At 38.2% G+C, this 17863-nt stretch overlaps 1 protein-coding gene across 5 annotated transcripts in view; it reads right to left on the bottom strand.

Moving 5' to 3' along the window:
* LOC127933432 (kinesin-like protein KIF26A) overlaps nt 1–17863 on the bottom strand; it is a 91016-nt gene that overhangs the window by 23338 nt on the left and 49815 nt on the right. For 3 of the 5 annotated variants that reach the window (XM_052530438.1, XM_052530439.1, XM_052530440.1), the window contains one exon: nt 2168–2351. In XM_052530438.1, the coding sequence (XP_052386398.1) occupies nt 2168–2351 (184 nt within the window). Of the gene's footprint in view, nt 1–2167; nt 2352–5641; nt 6142–17863 lie in introns of those variants that run through there. The other 2 variants (XM_052530441.1, XM_052530442.1) reach the window with 2 other exon arrangements.

The following is a 17863-nucleotide window of genomic DNA, read 5'->3' as shown; positions in this document are numbered from 1 at the left end:
CATGGATAATCATTAATATATTTTTTAATCATAGAAGAGGTGTATTTGAATCATTGTCCGTATGACTTGCAATTTTACTGTATTTGTTAAAATAAATTAATAGGCAATAGGCAATAATAATAATAATAATAATAATAATAATAATAATAACAGCCACTAACTACCATTAACTACTGGTAATACAACACATTGTCACGGTTGTGTCACGGTGCACTTCTAAAACCATTTGCAGCAAATACTCTAAAGCAAAACAAACTACTGTAAGAGAACCTCATGCCCTTAATACAGCATTCAGAGCTGCACAAAGCCACAGTATTCCACGGCTGATTTGTAGCAAAGATATAATTACAACATTCGGCTCCAGAGCTATGAAACAAGGTCTGCACTGCTGATCCTCTTCTAGGCACCCGGAGCCAAGCGGCATGCCTGCGCCACAGCGGCGGCCGACGTGAACTCCCCCTCACAGCTCCACAGGGGCCGATTACACTGATGGACATGTGCACGTGGTGAATGAATTACGCCGGCCGTGACAGTGGAAATAAGCTTCCATATATGACTGGCCGCTGAATGGGACCAGCCACCCACACACCACAGAAATGTGGGCTTGGGTTGAACTGTTGAGTTTTACATTTGTTGGCAATTTGATATGCAAGGAGAGTTTGATCCCCCTAGCACGGCTGCTGGCTTCACACCTCCTAAACTCTGGTCTAGAAATGAGATCCCACAAGTTTCTGAGGCACTCCAAACAGTTATTATCTTGATGTGTCAGAATCTACCAACAACTTGTGCTCTGTAATAATTGTAAGTTTTGAGTCATATACAATAGATTTGTGTGAGGAACTGACAAAAATATTTAGTCTAAGTACAAACTGTAGTTTTTGTGGTGTGTCTTGCTTTAGTTGGAGCGCCATCAGCAGCTTTGTAACTGATTAAGCATGTTAAATCATTGTTGGAGCCTGTTAGTGAGGGAGATCAGTCTGATTGGCTGATTTGCTTAGTGAACTAAAAAAAACTAGTAAACAAAATCAATAGGACATCTATTTTTCATCTTCATCCCATGATTTTCATGAGATTTCATTTCGAAATCTGTCTTTGATGAGCGAGATTGGTGTAAAAATGGTGAGCAAAGTGTTGCTTTATTTATGGTTTGTATATATGCGTCCATAGCTCATCTGGGTTCTCCTAATGAATGATGAATATAGACTACTGCTGCCTGCAGGTATGGAGAGCGACTTCCTATCACAGTTGGCTGTAGTCATTTTACAGCACTTTGAGGTGTATTAATGCACAACATTTTGCTGAATTTTGGGGGCTTTAGTCATTTTAACAAAAAAAATAATAATCATCACATACATCATTCACTCAATCACATTTGCACCCATTCAAACTTGCATGCCACAACTGGTCATGAGACATGTGAGAACCAATGGCACCAAATTGACATCATTAATGGCATGTGAATGGGATTTCAGAGCTCCATTAAAGCTATTTTCAGCTAATTTTCAGCTTGTTCTTCACACAGTTCTATTGCATGGCTTCTGAAGACTTGGAATATAGTGCAAGAGTCATAAGATCCACTTTGATGTTGTTTTTGGAGTGTGCCAGCTGCTGGAATTACAGAACATGTTTGACATCCTTCTGGACAATTTGGACATTGTGCACATAAAATGGTTACAGATGACTAGGCCATTATTCTAATGCATGTAGCTTTTTATAGATCTCCCAAAAGCTGCCAAGAACTGGAATGCATTCAGGCAGCTTCAGTTGCGTGTTTGTAGTAGTAGAAAGAGGAAGCTCATTACTGAGGCTGGGATGTAATGATTCCATTCTCAGTGGGTACTTATCAATCATTTCAGTGGGCTACAGCTTTTGGCATGATGTTGTACAATCATCTCTCGGAGCAGGTGGCATCTAATCTGGAACAAATCCTCTCCATCACTATAATATACTATAATATGGTGCTAAAGACAAACCCTCTGGACAATGAGGAGGGGTGGTGTGTAAATTCTGAACAATTAGCTACACTTGGCCACAATTGTAATCTGGGTATTTCAAACATTCTGTAAAAGACTAATGGTGAGAATTCCCAATCAACAACCTAAGTGTTGCAGTTAAAAGAAGAAAGTGTTTGTCATACTGCTCTGATGTGGTGTGCTGGGTGTCTGACCTTGCCCATGCCAGGGTTCTCCTTGGCCTTTGTCCCCGCCCTGAGCAGACATGGTGGAGCAGGTGGAGGTGAACACTGGAGGACAGCACTAAAGTTAGTAGGGTAGATGTAGGGCTCCTGGGGGTATACCAGAGGCGGCTGTTGCTTCTTTCTTTTGGATGATAGATTCAGCTTCTGAGCAGCCCTGAGATAATAGACAAAAAAAGAAAATAAATAAATAACACAGAGCTTATAATATTGAGTCAAATGAACGTGATAACTTTTCTTTTTTTTTTTTTTAGGTTTGTGCATTATTTTTTGGTTTGAGAAACAGATTGTCATTCAATTCATGCCAGAACCAGAACCAGAACCGCGACAACATATGACCACCTTTGCAAAAACAATACCTATTCAGGTTATCCAATCACAACAGAGGACATTAACATATATTAGTCTTAAAGACACAGTAGCAACAACTGTGTGTTCAGTTTTAATGTGCTGGGCAAAGGTTGGAAAACCGTCATGAAAAACAACATTTTGGAACATTTAAACTTCAGCTATAACACACATACACATATGTAAGCAGTCGACCAAAATCTTCCAAATCCAATTGCTCTGTCAATGGGGGTTCCATTAAAATCAAGCCAAATCTCTTTGTCACCATAGCGAAGTGATTTTCCAATGAACCCTACATGTTTCAAGACTATTCTTTTGTCACTCAGACATCCGGAAAAGATCTTTGGTCTTTTCCTGATTGATTTTACGGTAGAGCTTGACATTTAAAACTCAATGCTATAAAATTAGACCTGAAAGGTCAAAAGCCCCCTATCGCATTACCAAAGTAAACAAAGACCAACTCCGTCCTTCTCCACAGACAGCCTTCCCCTCTTTATTTCACAACTAAATAGGCACACTGTGCTCAGAAAACCTTGAAAAATGTCCTCTAAAAATGAAAAATGGAGTCTAATGGAGTCAGCCCTGTGGTTAGCCCTAACATTGACCAATTGCTAAATTTGGCTTTACAGTGACCCAGTTACAATCTGGAAATTAATCTTAAAAAAATCTATGTGAGATATCACTCCTGGACCCCAGAAATAGTAGAGCAATAAGAGTAACAAGCAACAAAACCTTTAACTTCCCAACAAGCTGAACTTTTCAACTATTCTTGTGATTGAATAAACCTATGAGTAAAACCAGTGTGAGAGGAACGAATAAGTGCAAGTGAGGGAAACTAAAAGATTGAGAGTTAGAGAGATCAAGTGACGTTTTGGGGCTTAGCTCACATTAAGAGGTGTATTAAGGCTGTTCTCTTGGGCTGAAGTGTAACAGCTGTCCACACCACAGCAGTCTTTAATGAAATCTGACTGTGATCACACTGAATGCAGTAATAATCAAAAGTGAAGTACACCGAAAATCACACTCTGAAGAATACCTTAATCCAAAGAGCACCCAGTAGCACATTGGATCTCTTACGTAATTGCTATCCCGCTCTTCCTTTTTCATCCCTTACAGAGAGCATTTTTTAAAAGAAGACAAGAATAACACATCAGGTGAACATGCACTCTTAGTATATTGGTTAGATAAGGTTCTGAAAAACGTTACACTATTTTTTAGATATAATTTAAACTTACTGACTCTACAAAAATTTTAGGTATGGAGTATGGAGTAAAAGGTAAGTTTCTTACATATTCAGTATACATAATAAATATATTCATGTGCACGTGAGTGTACACATCTTAATCATTATTTTCAGAAATGTTATGTTTTTTCATGTTTTTTATGTAATGTGCTATTTTAATTATTATTTTTTAAGCAAAAAAAAAATGAAAAATTAATGAAGATAAGTGTGATTTTGAAAAGTCACAATATTCATCGTTTTACAACCAGAGCTACCCTGAACTAATGTAAACTAATGAACTAATGTTTTTTTTTTTTTTAGCATGTTTGTACACAATGCTCACACCACATGACTATTAGATGCTATATCAGTTTTCTTTTTCTTTTTTTTTCTTTTTTTTTATGAATACTTACTACAAATTATTAATTTAATTCATTTAAAATATACGAAAAAAATAAGTGTCACGTTGATTTATTTTTTTTTTATTTTTTTTTTTTAAGGTTTACCATAAAACTATGCTCTCAGTTACTCCTACAATGCAAACGTGATGGATTTACAATTACAAAAATTATGGGACATTTGTGTGCTAATTATGTTTGTGCAACCTGTGGTAAGATCAAATCGAATAAAATAAAAAAATAAGCCAGGAGATTAGGAAAGTAGAAGAGAACAAAATAGAGCCAAAGCTGGGCATTATAGAATGTGCTTGTGACAATAAATGTCTTTCTTGTCTTTTTTTTTTTTTTTTCTCTGAGACACATGATCCCTGATCATTAGTGTAAGCACCAGCCCTTGGGATATTCATGTGTGTGTTCCCCTGTATGTCTGGCACTTCTACATACTTTTTTTACCCCTCTCTGCATCAGTCCAAATCTCTAGAAGTGACAACCCCTCTCGTCCTTTTTACTCTCCCTCCATTTTCTCCACCCCACCCCTATTTTCTCTAGCCCCTTACAGCTATCCGCATCACCCCAAGAGTACACTCAGAGAGCACACTGCTAGCTGATGAAATAATTATAACATCCAGGAGGAATACAGGAGCGGCCCCTCCCCGGGGAATCAACGCCCCACAAGAGGATGCAAGTGTGTGTGCCTGCATGTGTGCAAACAGACGAAGAAGATTGAAGAAATGTGTGAGCACTGCATTCATAAAGCATTATGAGTAAAAGACAGAGAAATTAAAAAACAAAAAACAAACAGAAAGCAACAGTTTTTGTGTGATGATGTAACGCGTTTCTCTTGTAAAATTATCTTTGAGAATGTAAAAAAAAAAAAAAAGGGTATAAATGCATGAATAAATTAAATAAAATTTTCTTATGACAAAAAAAAAAATGTAATATGAAAATATGTAAGAAAATATATGTATTTAGGTTTAAACATTTTGAAGTCGACATTTATAATCAGGTTGACCAGAAATGTTTAAATGAATGAATGAATGAATGAATGAAAAGTTCATTTTTTTGTAAATGAACAATGAATATTTTGTTATTGTATATTCAATCTATGGGGAAGTAATAATAAGTTGGAAGGGTTTTAGATTTCCTAAAGAAAACTGGCTCAGTTCATGAATGGAGAGCATAAATCACACGTCCATGTGCTTGCACTTTTTACTTGTCCACCTGCTCAAACTCACTGCAGCAGGCGCACGCTACGCTAAACAAACATGCTTTGACATGTTCCACGGTCAAGGAGCAATCCATATCCTAGTTATGTATAAACAATCAGACAGCAGCCTTTGTAGAGTTTGGCAGGTGAGCTCAGAGGACGGAGAAAGAATTCCTGGCGTTAAGACGGGTATGTTGCAACTGACATCTATGAGTCAAAACCCACTGCACACATACACACACAGAGAGAGAAAAACCTTTAAAAGTACTCACACTTCTTTCCAATCCATCATCTAATGTATTCACAACTCATAGCAAGAATGATGCAGGGGGAGATGCAAAAAACCGGAACTGTCTGTGTATCCATACCCACGTTTTGACTTTAAAAAAGAGCAATAAAAAAACAGACTACTTAAAAAGTCATTGCAAGTGGTTCTCTGGTGATCACTGCCCATTCTTAATGCACAAACATCTGCACATTACATTATCTCCAGAACTTTTTCTTCTTCGCATTCATGTCATTTTATTCCCCTTTGCACCATTCAGCGAGCACCGAGCCACATTAGTACTTCTCTCTGCTTTTAATGCTCTCTCTCCCTGGAGCAGTGTCAGTTAGTCCATTTCTTGTGTCAGGCATCCTGGTCCTATTTGTCATCTACCCCTCTTCTTATCCCTCTTTTGCGGAGGAGATGGGCTGGAATCCAGCAGTCAGGATTCGCCTCTTGCTGCCGGAGGAGTGCTGGCAGCTGCCCCGCTCTCAAACACATGCACACGATTCCTCCCTCTCTCTTTCTTTACACAGTCCAGCCCCTTTCCACTCCCCACGGCCAGAAAAGGAATCAGAGCTTTGCGAACACTCACTCTCTCGCTTGCTCTCTCACTCTCGCTCTCTCTCATCCTCACACACACACACACGTTCCCCCTTATTGCATGAATTCTTCATGTGTGAGAGGTCTCTTTTATATTCTACCCCAGACTTCAAACAGATTTACTTAGTATGTACTGCATGCCTGTCTGTTTGTCTATGTGTGTGTGTGTGTGTGTGTGTTTAGTGACACTATGCAGATGCTAAGGTGCTCTGAGTGGTTTTTAGTGCAATGCTATGGTTGCTAAGCCAAATAAAAATACAGGGCGCGAGGAAGTGTGTTTGTTCACATCCTGCACCTGTGTCTCCATGTGTGCTGAAAATCTCATTAAGTGTTTGCATTGTGACAAACATAATTGCGATGATGGGTGGGATAAGGCTATTAATTATTGCAAATGTGAAAAAAGCACACAGCATATGCTAGGTGTGGCGTAGCGTAGGATGTGTTTAGGTGTAGAGAAAATCAAACATCTATGGGTGACCAGCACTTTAACTTCATATTCCAGACACAAACAGTGCTTAGAGATGCCCTTGGCCTGTGGGTTAGGGCAAGGGGGGGATAGCAGCAGCTGGAACAAGTCTATGCTCTTTATGTGAGAGAGATCTATTCCCTAAACTGCTAATTTGAGCTGTGGAGCTGTGGAGTGAGTCAGAGAAAGAGAGAAAAGGGGTGAGAATGTTTGTGAGAGACTAAAGATAAGATAAGGTGCTCTGAACTTTTGTTGAAAACAGAATGGATTTTAGTGTGTGTGTGTGTGTGTGTGTGTGTGCATTGAGTTGGGGGCTGAGGAAGATTTTGAGAGTGTGTGGATGTGTGAACCAAAGCACATATTATGCCTGGCTTGCTTATCTACTGTTTTGAGAGCCAAACCATTTGGCTTGTTGTCAATAATCTTTGCAGGCAGCCTTCTCTGCCTTTCAGCTTTTGTCAAATTAAAAAGAGGAATTCCTCAAGCCGACTGAGTCATTAGCCTATAGACCCATTAGCCCGTTCTAAGGATTTCTTTCTCTTCGTCCAGATAGCCTAATTGCCATGTTGGCCCTATTTACCATCCTTGACATTTCTTTTATGGTAACAAGGTATTTATTCTTTCTCTTGACAAAGGTGAGTAAAGCTCCAGACACTATGGATCACAGAGAGTTTTATCAGACTACATTCCTAACGTTTCCATACCTGTATCCCCAACTATTATCAATCACCACAAAATCAACAGGTTGTTTACAACAAACAAATGTGTGGGTGTGTGTGTGTTTATTTATTTTTTATATCCTTTTATGGATGCTATGAATTATCAAATTACAAACGAATCTAAAAGTATGGCATTAAATGCTCTGGGATTAATGTAGATGAAACAATATTCAGTAGAACAGGTCATAATCAGTCTCTCATACCAATGAAGGTATGTTAATTCTTAGTCACTTACTAAAGTAATGAATGTGCCAGTCAAGGATTAAAATCTTCCAGTGATTGAGGCATTATAACATCAAAAGATGATGTCATACTCTTTTATCCACAATCGATGGCCTGAAATGAGATTTAGTAGTCAGGTCAAAAGGCTGAGAGTAGAAACCAATACGTCACAGAGAGAGCTTTCAGTGTCCAACAAGATTCATCAAGCTATTGCAACATGTTGCAGTACATTAACATATTTTTTATGTATGCTGTGTGTATTTTGAGTTTTCAAGTAGTAATTATCCTAAAATTATATATAAAGAAGAAAAAACAGTTTATCAGAATGTTCAAGCTGCTCTTTTCCATGCAATTAAAGTTTTAAAGTGTACTGTCCTGTTAAAAGTAGACTACAGTAGCCTACTTTCTATTCCTCTCATAGTATCTTTAACATTTACCTAATACTTGGCTTCTGTTTGAAAATTTCTCCTATAGCATTAAAAGCACAAATGCTATTTTGGGGATTTCCGTTTTTCATTTTCCTACCTAATTTTGAATGCTTCCCTATACTAATGCTACAGTGTAAGCTCAGAAAGTTTGGTATAATTTCAAAGGAAACCCTTTGAAATTACATAAAACACTGTTGAAATTGATAAAAATGACAATATATGCTGTCTGTGTTATAATAAATAGGGAAAAAAACAAGGCGCTTTTTTATTTTATTTGTGTAAACTGAAGTTTGAAATGGTATAACTCAGGCATTGAAGGGGCTGGCAACTTCAGACCAATTGCTTGTGATTCTTCCAACTGTCTGCTATTAGAGGAAAACAGAAATTTCTTTCTATCCTAATCTATGCAAAAGTTATTCTATTCCAACTGAAGGAAGGAATAATACCATTTTTGTATAAAATTTTTGTCTAAATAAGTATGAAGTCATCTTTTGCACACTTGCAGTATGGAATAATGTGATCTCTGTATATTATTTGACAGAAAACACTCAGAAGTTACATAAAAAGCTGCTGTTTGTGACAAATAGTATTATTTATGTTGTTTCACATATGATGAACCATCTCAATACAATGTGCTTTTTTTGTGTGTGGGTTTTCTGAAAGAGAATAAAGTCATATTACACGATAGCAGCATGCATAAAATTATAAAAAATATCTGGTCTATCACAATCTAAAATAGAATCCACAATCTCCAGATTCATATCGTTTCATTTATGTCTATTCTGCATCGTGTAGAGATTGAGAGACCTTGCCGGTCTCTTTCATATTTCATATTTTGATTTTTTATCAGCGTGTATTTTGGTTTCGGTTTCTATACAGTGTAAACAAGCTCCCCGAAGCTTTTGCGCGAACTTCGGAGCGTCAACAAACTAATTTATGTTTATTCCCCCAGTACTGTACGGATTACTGTACATTCACTGAGATGCGGTCGAACACTGCACAGTTATGAAAATAAACATATTAGCTTATTGCTAGCGAAGCTTCCAAGCCTCAGAATAAAGAATCAAATGTATGAAAGCGAGTAGCACGCGTATAGGCTTACCAGATGCGCGTCCTGACCTCTCCACGGCGAAGTTGGCCACCCGTAACTTGTTTTATGAATATTATGCATTATAAATCCAGAGCGTCGGCCATTAGTAGTTTTTTCCTCGCGTGTCCTTTGTTTAGAAGCAGCCAAAGACTCAGTTTCCCAGACATCATTGCGTCTCCACAAGCGGAAAAGGAGTGGGCAGTCGCTGTCCAGTTCCAGCACCCCCGCGGTGCTGAATCACAGCTTCGATTGGAGAGAACGACTTGTGAATGGCACCTATCATGACAAATAGCGCTTCACAAAAGAAAACAGACGTCTATACCAGAAGAAAGGCATTTAGACCCGTCTATATGACTTGAAGATCTTTTCAATAAAACAGCCATTGGAGCGCTTTTGCGCACTTGTACAAAACGCTTTATATCTCAGCAATGGAAGCACGCAGAAACGTAAAAATGGTCTTGTTTGAAAGAAGAGATTCTAATCTAAAAGATTATATCGAGTATATAGGTATGCGTGGCTGTTTGCGGCTGACTGAAGCGGTGCAAAATGTATAAATAATAAGGTGAGAAATTTTACATCGCGATTCTGTTGAAGATCATTCGATCTGTGATTGTCACACAATAAAATGATCTACATCATCAGATTCCTGAGAATGAGAGCTTTCTTGTGATATATGACTTGACTGTTTTGTGAAAAATATTTTAAATACACATTCTTACGAAAACGTATTCGCAATCGTTAGATGGAAATTTATGGGGGGGGGAAATATATTTCTTAGCTTAATTTGACTACTTTATGTATCATAAAACCCCAATTAATGGTATTCTTTGTAAAGAAAACACTCTAAGCTTTCAAATGAACCCATTTTTGGGCAAATGCCATATAAGGAAGGATATGCAAATGAGACACAAACATGTGGCATGCTATTTTCGGACCCGGTACCGGGTCTGCAGAGTTTAAGTTAATAAGAACCATAGATGCAACATAAGACATGTGAGACAGGATTTCTTTAAATAACCAAAGACATATGGAGTTGGCTGTACAGTAACCAGGAGCCTTAAGTTTCTTTCCCACGGAAGTGTTGTGACAGAATAAAATCCAGAAAGAGTATGTGAGAAAGTTTTAAAAGTGATGTTGGTCCACAGCTGCACTTTGACTGAAATTGTCAACCACTTGAATATTATTCTTTATATTTTTTGCGACAAACATTCTCACAATATACTTTAGTGGTATAATGGGTTTGATCACAAGTGCAAAGCAAAAAATCTCCATCTACAGGTACTAAGTAAAAAAGTAATAAAAGAATAAACGAAATCGCATTCACTGGAATAATTAGATGGACAGTACAGATATTCTTTTGTTGTAAGCAGCAGGAAGGGGGGGCTGCTCTCAACCTCCATTACTAAACACTTCCTTCGAGCACTTCTGACCTGAGGCGTCAGTCACCCAGTAACATTATCCCTCATTAAAACAGAGTGTACATGAGAGCGCACTGTGTGATATCTGTAAAATTGGAGCATTATGTCAATACAGAAATCACCACAGGGCAGCTTTGGCTGTTCATTGAGCTACTACTGGAAAATATAGCCGAATCATAATTTAGTATAGCTCATAATAACCATAAGTCATTGAGCTGTGTAAAGTGATGGGCTACTGCATATTGCATATTAAAATTGTATATATGATATCAGATATGCTGTAGAGTTCCTTAATTAATATATGCTATAAAAACTGGCCTGGTCACAGTTATGAAATACATTTAAAGAGTTCCTTAATTAATATATGCTATAAAAACTGGCCTGGTCACAGTTATGAAATACATTTAAAACTAAAAAAATATATATAGAAATTATTATCTGTGGTAACTGACAGCATGATAAAATGTTACCCATAGATACTGATTTGTAAAAAAAAAACAACAACAACAAAAAAACAACAACAACAAAAAAACAGCTTCTAATATATCCATCACATGTGCCAAGAATATTAAAATAATAATGCTAATAACCAACTCAACAATGAAAGATCTAACGATGCATAAAAAAGAACACGGAGTGTGAAAATTCAAGAAAAGCAGGGACAAAGGACAAGGTAGAAGGAGAATAAAAAGCATAAAATTGCATCAAATGTGTGGAGAGCGAGGGATGGAAATATATGGAGAGACAAAAGGAGAGAGGAAGGGAGGGCGAGGTTGAGTATGAGACACAGAGGTGACAAACCAGAGAGCCCAAAATCTGAAAATGAAATGGAAATTAAAAAAAGAAAGAGGGTAAAGACCTCCAGAGAGTGAAGAGAGACAGAACACATTCAGAAAGTGAGAGACAGTATGTCTTCTCAAAGGTAGATAACGAGAGTGCTTGAGTGATCAGTCTGGTCTTTGTATTTCGGCTGGGAGCCAGTCTGCGGCTGTCTGAATAGAAGTAAATCATTCTGAGCCTGAGAGTAGCACATTGAAAAATGATCGCTCGAGTCAGGCCGGGCTCAGCTAGAGATTTACTTGTTCCCTCGATGAGCCCAGGGTGGAAATCCCCAGCCAGACCCAAATAAATTAAGCAGTCTGAATCTAAAATATTCTAATTAAAAAGAAAAAAGACCAAGAAAATCCCTAAGAATAACTGCACTGGGAAATGCTATGATTCTAGACTATGTTTATATTTTTTTTATGTTATTCCATTTATCTACTTTATACAAAGTAACAAAGTGACTTGTTAAAATTGCTTTTAAAAGCATAAAAATCTGTTCCAAGTAGTTTGAAAGCCCGGCACACTCAAGCGTGCACAAATGAGGATTATCACATGTAGACGGTAAAGTCTCCATCCACAAACAGACGTACATCGTCTGCAGATATAAGAAATTTCATGACACATTAACATCGTTTTTAATGACCTGCCCAATCCCTCCCCACAAAATAAAGTGACAATTTCTTTACCCGCCCCAATATGAGACGACCCGTGCATGACTACTGGGCGCTGCAGCATAAATGTGGGTGTGTGCTCATGGTGTGTGTTTGTTCGCTGCTGTGTGTGTGTGTGTGTGTGTGTGCGTGCACTTCGAATGGGTTAAATGCAGAGCAAAAATTCTGAGTATGGGTCACCATACTTGGGTTTATGTCACTTTCACTTTACTTAAGGAACTGAAAAAACTTCAGGTGTGTTTAATTAGGATTAGACCAACACTGTGCAGGACATAGCAAAATTTTCATATTAGTACTGTCTGCTGATATTTGCAGATGCAGCGCATGTGTGATTAAGCAACAAAAATCCACTACTTAGTGGTCCTGTAGCTCAAGTGGTAGAGTATTGCACTAGCAAGTGCAAGGTTGGGGGTTTGAATACCAGGGAACACATGTTAGGAAAAATTGATAGCCTGAATGCAATGTAAGTCGCTTTGGATAACAGCGTCTGCTAAATGCATAAATATAATATACTTCAAAATGTGTCCTTCTATACTCATGGCCAAAAGGGAATACTTTCAAAGGCTTGCAGATTTAACTGTGCATGAGAGTCAAGTACAACCTGAGCCTTTAGAGCAGGGGTGTCCAAATCTGTTCCTGGAGACCTGTCATGCAGAGTTTAGCTCCAAGGTCTTCATACTTTCTAGAAAACTTCCAGGAAAGTGTCCAGGAAAGTGTATTGGAACTGGCTGGAATTTTACTCTGCAGAACATTGGCTCTTCACAACCAAGATTGGTCACCCCAGCTTAACAGTTGAATTCAGCAGGTACTAAAGCTTCAGTTTCCTGCTTGCTGTGCTAGTTTTGTGGCTCATAAAACAATAAAATCAATATTAAAGTATCACCAGACATGTCCACAATGTTAAGCCTACCACCTCCAATAATACCAACAGCACAGAAAAGAGAGCATGATTTGTTTACAGTGCATGAAAAAGGCTGTTAAAGCATTTTCAAGAGGGGGCAAGTCGGTAAACGAGAGAAGCATTGTTGTCTTTTTTGCTGTTCCTAAATTACCCCTCAAAAGCATCTATGAAGAGACAGGATGTGCAGCTAATCCAGGCTTGGCTTGTTGTGGCTTAGCCACGGTGGGGAGGCAGAACAAAAGCCATAAACATGGCCAGGGTTTTTTGTTCTTTAATGAGTTGCAGCGTTCAAACCCGAGCCCCTGGGGTAAGGCTCTAGAAAGCCACAAAATGAAGATAGTAATGGGGTTGTCATATTTTATTTATTTAATTTTTGAAGATGTTCACCTTTTATTCATGTGAAGTGTAGAGTGGTTGCTCTCCCAGAGATTGTTTAAAGCACAGCAAGCTAACATTCAGGGAAAATCAATTCCATTTCAGCAGAAAACTGACAGATAACTAAAACACATCTCTCTTGCACACTCCCTCTCCCTGTTTACAAAGATTATCATCTACTTTCATCTCATCCATGATACATCTCTCTACCTCTTCTGCACCACTGGGATTTGTTCTACAGGTAGGCAACCCACAGCATCGGGTTTCACTAAAAGGGTGTTTAGGAAAAGGAATTTAATTACAGGACAATTGTGTGGAACAGGATAATTATGTCTCCACATGCTACAAAAAGTGCAACCCAAGTTAGGAAGGAGTCAGTTAAACTAGCTGACTCCGCAAGGTCCAATCAGACGCCTGACACGCTCTTGACCAGGACCTTGAACTATGTTTACACAATTATGAAGTTTCAGCCTTTAAAGACCTAAAACTAATTGCATATAAATGCACATAAATCTCACCTCAGCACTCATTCATTAATCACTGTCTGGCAGGGAGGACACATAACGCCTCTATATTTGCACTCTTTCACTCTGAGGCTAACACAACAAACAAACCCAGTGGCTGCTGGGAATATTTGTGCGTGATTAATCAGGGGCGGCCTGAACAACAGGGTGGGAGATGACAAGGGGAAGGAGAAAAAGAAAGTAACCAGGGAAAGGGTGGAGGACTGAGGAAAAACAGATGTGCCTGGAAGAGGGTCGGGGGGATGAAGGTTGCCTTTTGGTATTCATTTGCTTATTTTGATAATATGGAAGCAAGAGGAAATTAGGGTTGACGGCCAAATAAAATATTTATATTTATTCAAGTTTATAAACATGAAAATTGCCCATTCTAATATATTAAAATAAATAAATGTTTTATGGACATGTTGTTGCCGCTGTCTACCACTGGTGTTTGCATGAACATTTCTATGAATTATGGTTTTTGTTATTGTTGTGCTTTGATGAAAATTAAATTTCTCCATATAAAGAATGCACATTATTTAAATGTTGTTAAAAGCCCATTTGGGTTTGATTTATAAATAATTAAGCCATAAGTCGGGGTGTTAAATGGGACTTCTGTGTGCAGTGCAGCTCAAAAAAAGGTTTTGATCAACTTTTAGAAATGACACTGAAGAGAAAGAAACCGTTATAATTGTCAAACTCAAAAACACATTAATGGTAATATACATAGAGAGACAGAAATAATTATGTTATGTTAATAATAACCCTATTCAAAATCAAGGGAACATCCATCTATGCCAGTTACCTCGCACCCAAAATGCATTAAATATGTCAATGGTCTTTATTGACTAATGATCGCATTTTCATAGACAGAAAGATGGATGCTTCCCTTAACCATGCGGGATGTGACAGATCACAGTTACTGGGTTCATCAGACTAATAACATCTTCAGCTGACTACATATAGCCACCAGTGAATGAGGAGATTATTACATTCAGTGGTGACCTTCACACCGCAATATAATCATTGCCACTGCAGTGTGCATAGATGTGTCCTTACACGGCAGGAATGCTATCAATCCATACAATGTGACACATTCTCAAAGCTTATATAGTCTTGCTATGGACAAATACCAAGAATCATGCCATTAAGAAACCCATAGGTTATAGCAATAACCCAAAGTATGTCCATTAATAACAGCCGTATGCATAAGCTTTTACAAGCGCCCTCTGGTGATACTGCAAGAATTCAGGGTTTGGGTATAGCAACTTAATACTGAAATAGAGAATGAGAGAGTGAGATAGCGCTAATGGGATTCTCAGCTCTCTGCAACAGGGTCTCTTACATGCTGGGTCATGAACTGATTATACGCTGCAATCCACTCCATTTCAGAGAATCTGCATGCAGAGTAGCTTTCAACAAATAAAAACAGCAGATAAACTCTAGCTCTGTCTCTCGTTTCTACCCCACCCCCCACTTTACCATAAACCTTCACTGCCTTAATGTGCTGTGAAATCAATTTCAAATCCTATAAAATAAACATTAATATTCAATTAACCAAAACTGAGAAACGTCAAACTACTGAGATTAGTTTTACAGACCATTTAGCTAAACATTTTATGAGCTTTACGTACATCAAGGAGTCAACGTGTGGCTAGTTAGCATGGCTAGCCCCAGTAGTCAGATGCTAACGTACCTGTTGAATCGAGTCTAAGATATCATGCTATAAGCTAACAATAAATAGTTCGCTTATAAAATATAAGATTCAACTCTATTCAACAGATGTACTTAATTTTCCATGAAACACTATCGAGGGCAGCAAAAAGCATTAGCAGACAGTCTGGCAGCAAAACTTCCCTAATGTTCCATGAAAACAGTTTTACATCATTTAAAATAAACATTAATATTTAATGAACAACTTTTTTCTTCCATAACGAAAATTAACGACTTTTAGAGACCAGCTTTCTGAACATTTAGTCCGTCCGTTGAATCAACTGTAAGATAACATGAACGAACACTGAACAGTTTGATTAAAACACAAGATTCAACTCAAATCCACAGATGGACCGAATTGTTACTAAAGCGCTATTATGGGACAGCAAAAAGCATTAGCAAACAACCTGGAAGCAAAACTAAGCAACCATGAGTAGAGATGACATATTTCAATTTCCTTCACCACCTGGGCAACTGCTCAAGAGATTCATATCACATGAATGCTTACATATTCTGCAAGTATTATAGATATCCTTAAGTGACGGTTGAGAGATTAAGGCTAAAGAAACTCCTCCTTTGACAATTAATTTAATCAGTAGTATGTGTATAATCAGTAGAGTGTATTGGTAATGACAAGCAATAGGGATCACATTAAGTAGTCTAGAATTTTTCGGTAGTTACGGTAAAACATGCAACATGAATCAGTATGAACTGTACACTAGGGTGGTTTTGGGCTGGGAAATCAGGGGAAGGTTGAACACTAATTAGACACAAAGCTGTTTTCCGATTTTTTTTCTTCTGCTCAGGTTTAAAGAGTAACCGGGTGGATCGTGATGGGATTGAGAGCTGCTGCTTTTGTTCTCTCCAGCCACGACAGAGGATATTCGAGCTGGATGACCTCATGGGAATTTTCAACTTCAACCACATCTGCGGTCTGAAAAGACAATAGGTAATAAACCTTTAAATGCGTATTCCACTCAAGTCTGGTAACACAATTAATAACCTTGGTTGATCCGATCTGTATTTCACAAATACGGGCAAACCGGAGACCTCCTTAGAAGAGCCGCCGATTCCCTCTTCTTCCTTATTTACCGTTTTCTCTTGTAAAATGTGTTTCAATTGCTATTTTGGGTTTGTTTTAATCAGCATTCTCGAGAAAAAAAAGCTTCGAGACTACAAAAAAGTTGGTGATGGTTAAAAAAAATACTTCCCTAAGGCCTGTAAACAATCACTTTTTTCTGACTGACACAGAGAACCCCTAGACCAAATGGCACTTGGAATTTGACAGCATTTTTTTCCTCTATAGTGTTGCAGCAAACATCAGCTCTTCTACAGCCCCATGTCTATTGAGTCCATACACATGAATCAGCAGATCCTTGCGGTCTAGGGACTTACTGATGCCTTCTGCTCTTCCTGTGGTGACTGTATGCAAGTGGGCTGGCTAGTCTTCCTGACGCAGCAGTTTTCAAGCTTTTCCCTGAGCTGTCACAGACCCCCAGCTGTAAGAATGAAAAACACCAACTGTTTGCTGTATATGTCCCTGTTTATCAAGGAAAAAAGGTTTAGGTGTGTGCTATACCATGCCTGCTTTGCATAATTGTCACTGAAAAGGCCATGTTTGTTCTGTATCTTGCGTTCTGTACTTCACATTTAATTTGAGCTCTTTTACATTTGGTATTAATTCATCCTGACTGTTTCAATAAAGTGAAACGAAGTATAACGGTTCCTTTTAAGTACTTTTGAAAATGTCCAAGGATGCAGACCGCAGTGTGAAATGTTAAATCACTGAACGTCACAACTGCAGAACAAATGCTAAATTATGCATGACTGTGTCCAAATTGGATCAAAAGTTTGGAAAAATTTTTGTTTTTTTAATGTATTTACTGAGATTTTTGATCAACAGTCTTCTGAGACAGATGTCTATACCAGGTGTAAATGAGGTCCAGATGTCTTGCCATTGGCCAGTCAACTGAGGTTTGAATGCTGTTGTATCATGTGACAGCATTTCCTTCTGAGAAACACAGATGTGCAAAAAGCTGTTCAAGATGCTGGTGAGGTTTTGATGAGGAAACATTCTTCACAGGTTTAGTTATCTGGTAGTCTATTTTCTATATATGAATTGCTGTTTGTGTAGAACAAATGCAAGAAGCTTCAAGTCTGTGACATATTCGAGGAGAATCCATTGTGATGCTAAAACACTGACAGTACATTTGTTTCACAAGTGCTTCAAAGGTGAGTATGCCTCCTTTCAGACAAAACAAAGAAGCTTTAGTGTCCTTCGTGTTTTCTCAAAGG

This window comes from Carassius gibelio, chromosome A17 (assembly GCF_023724105.1).
Source record: "Carassius gibelio isolate Cgi1373 ecotype wild population from Czech Republic chromosome A17, carGib1.2-hapl.c, whole genome shotgun sequence".
NCBI classification, from domain to species: Eukaryota; Metazoa; Chordata; class Actinopteri; order Cypriniformes; family Cyprinidae; genus Carassius; species Carassius gibelio.
Note: the sequence above shows the minus strand (reverse complement) of the source record. Positions and strands in the feature narration are given on the sequence as shown.